This window comes from Bubalus kerabau, chromosome 19 (genome assembly GCF_029407905.1).
Source record: "Bubalus kerabau isolate K-KA32 ecotype Philippines breed swamp buffalo chromosome 19, PCC_UOA_SB_1v2, whole genome shotgun sequence".
Classification (NCBI taxonomy): Eukaryota; Metazoa; Chordata; class Mammalia; order Artiodactyla; family Bovidae; genus Bubalus; species Bubalus kerabau.
The window spans coordinates 69,903,620-69,912,746 of NC_073642.1; the positions used below are offsets into that span (position 1 = coordinate 69,903,620).

The following is a 9,127-nucleotide window of genomic DNA, read 5'->3' on the forward strand; positions in this document are numbered from 1 at the left end:
AGAAAGCACAGGGGTCTGGGGGTAGCCAGTGGCATCTTCCCCTTTCACCTCTCAGCACACTCACGCCGGCCCCAGGACTCTGCCCGGGAACCGATACCCTGTCCATGGTCACCCAAAGGTCAGCACCCTGGACAGGGCCCCTGCAGCCCTGTCCTGCTGGGGTCTCACAGGCAGGGCCTGGGCACACACCCAGACCTCATCCAAAGAGGACTTTGAATGAAGGAGTGGGAAAGGGTCCTGTCCTCAGAGAGTCCCAGGCAGACGGAAGAAGGGGTGGGGCTAAGGAGGCAGAGACCCGTGCTGGGAACCCAGGCTGAGCAAGCCATAGCCAGCCTGCCTTTTCAGACATCCCAGTGAGTGGCCAACCTGCATTCTCCAGGATGGAGGTCCCAGCTGCCTCCATTTCCCAGACTCCCTTGCAGCTAGATGCAGCCATGTGACTAAGTTCTGAATCATGAGACGTGAGTGGAAGTGCCCTGGGAGACTTTCAGGATGTCTTCCAGGATGTCTGCCCTTATATCCTGCTCTGCTGGGAACAGGAGGCAGTGACTGAGCTCCAGCCATCATTGTGTGGCCATGAGGCTGCCAGGTAAGCCTAGGAATTGGGAACTGAGAGTTGGAGGGGCCTGGTTCCCAATGGCTGCAGAGCCAATACCATCCCTAGGCTGCCAGTATTATGGAGAAATAAACAATGTTGCTCAAGACCTGGTTCTTCGAGTCTTGATGCACGCATGCATGCTAAGTCACTTCAGTCATGTTCAAGTCTGTGCAACCCATGGGCTGTAGCCTGCCAGGCTCCTCTGTCCATAGGATTCTCCAGGCAAGAATACTGGAGTGAGCTGCCATTCACTTCTCCAGGAGATCTTCCCGACCCAGGGATCGAACCCACGTCTCTTAAGTCTCCGGCATTAGCAGGCGAAACACTAGCAGCACAAGGTTTGCACCAAACCTAGCTCGGATGCACGGCCTGTGACTTGGGGGTGGGGGGTGGGGAGGGATTTTCTCTGGCCATGAAAGTTCTCAGCCCCACCCTCTAGCTGGCTCACCCGGCTCCAGATGTCTGTCAAGGGTGCAGAGGGAGGTACAGAGGACAAAGAGGAAGCGGCCAGAAGGGGAAGCAGCAGGCTGCAGAGAGGAGGCAGGTGGGAGGTGATCGCGGTAATGGCCTGCAAGCTGAGGGCCTGTGTCTGTGGTGAAGCCAAGATGAACACCAAGGCAGGACCCTTGGAGGTAAGAGCCAGCGAGGCCAGATGGGAGGGCCGGACCGAGGGCCCTGAGAAGGGGAGCTTTAGTCCACTGCTTCCTGACCGGTGCTGCCGGCAGCCCTGGGCCCAGAGGGTCACGAAGCTCCAGCGGGGCCTGCGGGTCATCATCCCTCCCTCCAGTGGTCTGTCCAGCCAGGACCACAGGGCCTGGGCTCTCCCTGCGAGCTCAGCCTGGGGTGGGCAGCTGCACCCCAGGCCCTGCAGGGTGGCAAGTCCCACCCTTTCAGCTGGGACCTGCCCAGCACAGGGCAGGGGGAGCACAGAGCTGCCCCCCGGGGGTCTCCCAGCCCAACACAGCCTTGAGATGCCAGTGCTGGTGGGTCACCCTCTCCCAACTGCCAGTCCCACCCCTGGACACACGGGGTCCTCAGGGTCGAGCTCCCCAGAGCCCCCTGGATGGCGGGCCTCCCCAGGCTCTTGTAGTTCACAAGGGGGTAGGTGGCCTGGCAGTTGTCTCTGCTGGGTGACCCTCCGGGTGGAGCTGTGGGGGCAGGGCACTCCCACCTTCTCGTGAGCCTGGCCCGGGAACCCGCACAGGGCTGCACCCTGATCGCCTCTCCTGAGCATCAGTGAAGGGTCTGGGGAGCCCTCCCTGGGGCGGGGAGGGGAGTGGCAGACCCCCAAGCTCCCTTCTTCAGGGTGTAGGGGCTCCTGGTGGGGAGGGGTGCCAGGCCTCGGCACCAGGCCCAGCTCCCATGGCTGCCCCTCCCCCATGGAAGCGGGCTGGGGGCCCTGCGGGAGGACACCCCCAGAACCTGGGGCCTGTGCGACAGCCTGGCTCCCTGGGCCCCAGTGCCCAGCTGAGCTGTGCTCACAGGTGGGCAGCGTGACCCCAGCCCCAGGCCCCAGGTGGCAGTGGCCACTCGCCATCAAGGCCAGGAGGGAGGGGCTGCACCTGCCCCTCACAGAAGCCTCAGAAGTTGGTTGGTGGTGGGCATGGGGGAGTGGGGTTGGGGGGACCACGTCTCTGTGCGTGGATCCCGCCCCGCACTCGAGGGAGGGCAGCCTCAGCTCAGAGCTGGGGAGCATCCCGCTTGGGGTGGCATTTGAGGCTACTCTGGGGAGGGGAACAACTCCAACCGGGATCCAGTCTGCCTGGCTTCCAGCTCCTTGTGAGAGTGACCACTCTGAGGGGACAAGACCTCCGTCCCCAGCTGGCTGCAGAGTTCTGGGGCAGAGAGAGACCCCCGCCAGCATCAAGGGGTCCTTACTCAGCCCCCAGCCCCCAGAAAAACAACCCTCTCTCTGTGCCAGGCCCCCAGCCAGGACCAGGGTCACTGCCCGGCTCCCAGGAGGGGCCAGCACGGGGCCAGGATGGGGGGCCCAGCCCGGGAAGGGAAGCAGCTATTTATGAACCAGCATCGAGAGGACCCAGCCTGAAAGCAGAAATGGCAGCAGACTCACTGCGGTTGAAACGAGGAACTGAGACTCAGACGCCCACACGGCCCTGGGGGGCACCGAGAGGGAAACCAGCAGGCCGTACACGCCCCGGGCACACACAGGACGCACGGGCACACACACACAGACATGCACACACAGGACACACACACATGCACACAGACACAGACACGCACACACAGGACACACACGCACACAGACACAGACACACACACACAGGACGCACACGCACATGCACACAGACACACACATGCACACACACGGACGCACATGCACACACAGGACACACACACAGACACACACATGCACACAGACACGCACACACACAGACACGCACACGCACACAGACACGGACACGCGCACACAGACACGGACACGCACACACAGGACACACAGCACACACACAGGATGCACACACACACACACAGACATGCACACGCACACAGACACACACACACAGGACACACAGGATGCACATGCACACACAGGACACATGCACACACACAGAGACACGCACATGCATGCACACGCACACACACACAGACATGCACACGCACACAGACACGCACATGCACACACACGGACGCACACACACACAGGATGCACACGCACATGCACACAGACACGCACATGTACAGGACACACGCGCACACAGCACACACATGCACGCACACACCCACATGCACACAGACATGCACATGCACACACACTCACACACACAGACACACACACACAGGACGCACACACACACAGACATGCACACGCACACACACACGCACACGCACGCACACACGCACACACACACTAGTGCTGGGTGATGGACTCAACACCTTCAGGCCAGGCCAGGGTGAGGGTCCACCTGGGCCAGGAATGGGGTCTGCAGGGTCCCCACGAGGTGGCCTCCTTGGTGCCCAGCTGCCCAGGAGTGTGGGGTCACCGCACCCAGGCCCAGAGCTGCGGGTGATGCCAGTCACCCTACCCAGGGGCTGAGGCCTCTGCTGAGCACACGGGTGGCCCCGGCATGGCCCGGCTCCACACTGCCCTGAGGCCCGCGGGACAGGGCAGTCAGCACTGCGAGACTGGGGGCCCGCAGGAGGGGCTGAGCCGCCACACAGGACCCCCGGGCCAGAGCGGCAGGGGCAGAAGGAACCACGAGGGGCCAGGACTCCCCGCCCAGGGGCTGCTGGCACCTGTCTGGAGGACCCGGGAACACATCCAGCCCCCAGGCCGTGGCCTCAGGCCTGCCCTGGCCAGCCCCTCCTGGCAGCAGGGGTGGTCTGTCTCAGGAGAGCGTGGCCCCCGGGGACCCGGGTGGTGTCTTCCTCCAGCTGCAGGTGCGGGGGACGCTGGTGCTGCTGTGCCTGGGTGCCGTGACCCTCACCTGCCTCCTGGGACTGGGACCCTCCCCTTCTGCCTGGAGCCAGGGCTGCCTAGAGGAAGGGCCCACCAGGCCTGGGGGCCTTGGCTCCCGTGTGGACTGGGATCCTCGAGGAGGGGAGGCCCGGCGGCGGCATCGGCAAAAGGACTCCTGCCGGTGAGCAAGCTGTGGGCTCCACGGGGCAGCGGCGGGCAGGCAAGCCCAGGAGGCTCTGCCCCAGGCGCCCCCTGCCTTCCCAGCCTGGGTCTCCCCAGAGGGACAAGCACCGCTCTTCTTCCCCTCCTCTGGGAAGAGGCAGGTTCCGGGAGGGTGGGCTGGAGGCAGGGGGAGTTGTCTGGGAAGGGGAGGCCCTCATTGTAAGGGCAGGATGAGGAGTGCTCTTGGCAGGAAACACAGGCTGTCACCCGGGACTGGGTGGCCATCGCAGCCCTCCCGCCTTGGGTAGGGTCACAGGCCCCGCCCCTCCCGTCCCTCCCAGGGTCCTGGAACCTCAGAACCACACTGCACACCCCCTGACCGAGCCCCTCCTTCTGGGTCAGCGTTGGTGACTCCAAGGGCCTCCACACCCACAGGAGCCCAGACCCAACAGCTCTGAGGGGAGCACTCTGGGCTTGGGTAGGGGTGGGGACTGGCACCAACCCCCGACTCGGGCAGGCCCCCCAGGGCACTCCTGGTGTCAGGACTGCCCTGCCCCATCCGGCCTGGGCTCTGCCTCCCGCTTGCTGACCGGGATGGAGCAGGTGATGCGAGGCTGGCCGGCTGCTCCTACACTCACACCCGGCACCCCCTCTGCAGGCTCGTCCTCGTGGAGAGCATTCCCCAGGACCTGCGATCTGCAGCAGGCAGCCCGGCCGCCCAGCCCCTGGCCCAGGCCTGGATGCAGCTGCTGGACGCCGCCCGAGAGAGCGTCCACGTGGCCTCCTTCTACTGGTCCCTCACGGGGCCCGACATCGGGGTCAACGACTCGTCTTCCCAGCCGGTGTGTGGCCCTCGCCCCTGACTCGGAGCCGGCGGGCTGTGCCAGGGCCAGGCACACAGCAAGACCAGCAGGCTGTCCGTCTGTCTGACTGAGCTGTGGGCAGTTGGGGCCGCCTCGGGGGAGATCTGGGCCCCTCCTTGTGGGATAGGGTGGTCTCTCTCTCACCCTGGCCTGCTCTCACAGGGCGAGGCCCTCCTGCAAAAGCTGCAGCAGCTGCTGGACAGAAACGTGTCCCTGGCCGTGGCCACCAGCACCCCGACTCCGGCCAAGAACTCCACTGACCTGCAGGTCCTGGAAAGCCGAGGTGGGAGCCTGCCATCCTGGGCCCGGGGGCCAGTGAGAGCTCTGGGGCTGCCTGGGGAGGGGCTGGGAGCCTGGGGGAACCCCGGGCCGACCAACGCCTCCTTCTCCCACCTGTAAAGTGGGGGTGAGGACACCGTCCATGAGGAGGAAGGAACTGGGCTCAGCACGAAGAGGGCTCACCCACCGCTCTGCACCCTTATCAGGCGCCCAGGTGAGACACGTGCCCATGGGAAGGCTCACTGGCGGCGTTTTGCACTCCAAGTTCTGGGTGGTGGATGGACGGCACGTCTACGTGGGCAGTGCCAACATGGACTGGCGGTCCCTGACACAGGTGAGTCCCCGAGCCCCAGGAAGGGAAGCCCTTTGGAGCTCGTCCGTCCTGGCACCCCTGACGTCCCCGTGTGGGCAGTCATCCCGGGAGATGGAGGCAGGTCTGTAACGCCCCTGCGGTAGAAACACCCGGAGGCTGGTTGCTGCTGCTGCTGCTGCTAAGTCGCTTCAGTCGTGTCCGACTCTGTGCGACCCCATAGATGGCAGCCCACCAGGCCCCCCCTGTCCCTGGGATTCTCCAGGCAAGAACACTGGAGTGGGTTGCCATTTCCTTCTCCAATGCATGAAAGTGAAAAGTGAAAGTGAAGTCGCTCAGTTGTATCCGACCCTCAGAGACCCCATGGACTGCAGCCCACCAGGCTCCTCCATCCATGGGATTTTCCAGGCAAGAGTACTGGAGGGTTACAGGACTCTAAAGGCACTGCTGTAGAAGGTCGCTTACCCGCCTGGAGACATGGTCAGCTCACCTTGTCCAAGGGGCCATGCGGACAAAGCAGGAACCCTTTCAGGAAAAGCAGCGCTTTAGCCATCAGTCAAAAGGCTGGCAGCGGTTGTCGATTAGCAGTGAAGAACGAGCTGTTTTTCTTTGGGCACTGATGCTTTCTATTGTTTTCCGGCACTGAACACGTATTGGCCTTGGATCATAATGTGTAAGAAGAGCAAGGACCCACTGGGCTCCCCTCCCTGTAGCTCCCCTGCATACATGGATTCCACGATGCTGCTGCAGACTGGCCGCCCAGTGGGGGCGCGTGCCTGCCGGGCAGCCTTGGCCCATCTGGGGGGGTCCGCCCAGCCCCACACAGGGCCCCCCGCCCCTGCAGCATTGCCGGGTGCCCACAGGTGAAGGAGCTCGGTGCCGTCATCTACAACTGCAGCCGCCTGGCCCAGGACCTGGAGAAGACCTTCCAGACCTACTGGGTGCTGGGGACACCCAGGGCCGTCCTCCCCAAGCCCTGGCCTCAGAACTTCTCCTCTCACATCAACCGCTTCCAGCCGCTCCGGGATCACTTTGACGGGGTGCCCACCACTGTCTACTTCTCGGTAAGGGTGGACAGGCCCTGAGGCCCTTCTGAGCCCCTGCTCTCTGCCCGGCCACACCCACAAGTCTCGCCCACCCCGGGCCTGCCCTGCAGACCGCGGCATCTGCGAGGTCCGCGGCTGTGGTCCCTGGGGTGACCCCAGCAGAGGACGCTGCCGTCATCATCCATAGGAGACAGGTGGCCTGGGTGGCGGGGGACGCTCTGTGGCCCTGGGAACCTCCACACGCATCGCTGGGTGGGGTCTGACTCAGGGAGCAGGAAGGGTAGGGGGGGCGGGTAGGACCAGAGCACCCGTGATGCTGTCCCTCCGCTGGAGAGGGGAGGGAACTGGGGGGCAGGCGGCCACAGCTACCAGCCAGGAACCTCCCTGGGGTACGGGCAGCTACCCCAGTGCTCGGTTGCAGTGGAGACCTGGCCTCAGAGGAGGGACACGTCCCCAGAGGTGGGAGTCCGGCCGAGCCCCCCAGGGAGCTTCCTCCAGGGTCAGGCCAGCCCAGGGCCCCACCCCTGCAGGCCGTGCCTCCTGCCTTATTCCCAGTTCCTGGGGCTGGAGGGTGGGTGTGTGGTGGGGTCTCGGGCCCAGGAACCAAGCGGCTCAGAACCTCAGGCCCCTTAGGGACCCGCCCCCACCCCGGCCCCACAGGCGTCGCCACCCGCCCTCTGCCCCCACGGCCGCACCCGCGACTTGGATGCGCTGCTAGCGGTCATGGGGGCTGCCCGGGAGTTCCTCTACGCCTCGGTGATGGAGTACTTCCCCACCACACGCTTCAGACACCCCGCCAGGTGGGCCGGCTGGGGGCTGTCCTGTCTTCTCACCTGTAGGGACCCTGTCGGGGCAGGCTGGCAGGGCTCCGCCGGCCCGAGGACCCTGACCTGCCATGCCCCTCCCCCAGCTACTGGCCAGTGCTGGACACGGCGCTGCGGGTGGCGGCCTTCAGCAGGGGGGTACGCGTGCGCCTTCTGGTCAGCTGCTGGCTCAACACGGACCCCAGGATGTTCCCCTTCCTGCGGTCCCTGCAGGCACTCAGCAACCCAGCGGCCAACGTGTCCATGGACGTGGTAAGAATGAGTCCCTGAGCCGGGCTGGGCAGCGGCCTGTCTGCTCCCCAACACACCCTCTCTGTTCTCCCAAGAAAGTCTTCATCGTGCCCGTGGGGAACCACTCCAACATCCCCTTCAGCAGGGTGAACCACAGCAAGTTCATGGTTACGGAGAAGGCGGCCTACATAGGTGAGCCGGGCGGCAGCCCGCATCCTCCAGGGCTCCACGCGAGGCCACCCCAGTCTGCACGAACCTCGTGTCCCCCAGGCAGGGGGCCTGCATGCGGGAGGGCTCAGGGCTCTCCATGGAGGCAGCCAGCCCTGTGGTCAGCTGGCCCCACAAGGCAGGTGCGGAATCCCCGCACAGAGCTCACTGAGCCCTGAGTTTGTGGGCGGGCAGGGGTGGGACCCCTCCAGTGAAGAGCTGGCTGCACTCCTCAGCGGCCACAGGGGCCACCGGGCTGGGTGGGGCAGCAAAGGGACCCGTGCGGCCCCATCCCAGCCTCCTGCGCCCGCTGCCCTCAGGCACGTCCAACTGGTCAGAAGATTACTTCAGCAGCACCTCGGGTGTGGGCCTGGTGGTCAGCCAGAGGGCCTCTGGCGCCCAGCCGGGGGTGAGCACCGTGCAGGAGCAGCTGCGGCAGCTCTTCGAGCGAGACTGGAGCTCCCGCTACGCCGTGGGCCTGGACGGACAGGCCCCGGGCCAGGACTGTGTTTGGCAGGGCTGAGGTTCGGCCCTTCCTGGCAGCGGAGTCCTGGCAGCGGGGTCCTGGCAGCGGGCTGGAGCCTCCTTGCCTTGCCTGGCCCCCAGCCTGGACTCCAAGCAGCTTCACTCGCACAAGCCCTGGTCAGGGGCGGGACTGCCTACCGCAGGGCGGACACAAACCACTTGCTCTCCAAATCTAGCCCCTTTGAACCCCCCGCCTGTTCCAGGGAGCTGTCCGGGATGCCCCTCCCTGACTCCCACAGAGCCACCATTCCTGTCCACAAGTGGGGCCTCTAGAAAACGCATGTGCCTCTGTGTCTCTGTGTGTGTCTGCTGCGGGGCCACGCCCACTTCTGCTCAGCTTCGATATACCTGCGAGGGGCCTGTGTCTATGAGGCCACACCAAGGCGAGGCCAGGCATCTACCGTGGGAGCCCCTGACTCTCGCTGGTGTCCAGTTCTGGGCCCACAGGAGCCCAGGGACAGATCAGGGGACAGGTTCAGCAAGGAGAGGGGGTCAGAGGCCTGTCTCAGCCAGCTCACCGTCTCCTGGTTTCTGACCTTGGCTTCAGAGCCCACCTGCCCAGGCAGAGGGCCCCAGACTGCCTGAGGCTAGAGCTGTGCGCTGGTTCAGTGTCCAAGGGACCCTGGCAGCTGAGGGAGCCATCGAGTGGACACCAGGTCCACCC

General features: G+C 64.8%; 1 protein-coding gene across 2 annotated transcripts; it reads left to right on the forward strand.

Moving 5' to 3' along the window:
* The first annotated feature begins 1,123 nt into the window (after positions 1 to 1,123).
* Positions 1,124 to 8,737, forward strand: PLD4 (phospholipase D family member 4). 2 transcript variants are annotated; one of them, XM_055556013.1, is made up of 10 exons: positions 1,124 to 1,230; positions 3,998 to 4,197; positions 4,837 to 5,020; positions 5,204 to 5,324; positions 5,527 to 5,654; positions 6,494 to 6,694; positions 7,337 to 7,476; positions 7,587 to 7,752; positions 7,827 to 7,923; positions 8,259 to 8,737. In XM_055556013.1, exons 1-10 carry the CDS (start codon positions 1,162 to 1,164, stop codon positions 8,459 to 8,461), a joined length of 1,509 nt encoding a protein of 502 aa, XP_055411988.1. In that variant the 5' UTR covers positions 1,124 to 1,161; the 3' UTR covers positions 8,462 to 8,737. The 2 variants fall into 2 exon arrangements, with proteins under 2 accessions (XP_055411988.1, XP_055411987.1); XM_055556012.1 differs by having other exon boundaries at positions 1,125 to 1,230; positions 3,992 to 4,197.
* Positions 8,738 to 9,127: the final 390 nt, after the last annotated feature.

What these genes read in the sequence shown, in the direction of transcription:
- PLD4 (XM_055556012.1), top strand. Translation starts at nt 1,162, where the DNA reads ATGGCCTGCAAGCTGAGGGCCTGTGTCTGTGGTGAAGCCAAGATGAAC. An exon ending in ACGACTCGTCTTCCCAGCCG is followed by an intron (nt 5,021 to 5,203) that starts GTGTGTGGCCCT and finishes CTGCTCTCACAG; the next exon opens with GGCGAGGCCCTCCTGCAAAA. An exon ending in GCAGGTCCTGGAAAGCCGAG is followed by an intron (nt 5,325 to 5,526) that starts GTGGGAGCCTGC and finishes CACCCTTATCAG; the next exon opens with GCGCCCAGGTGAGACACGTG.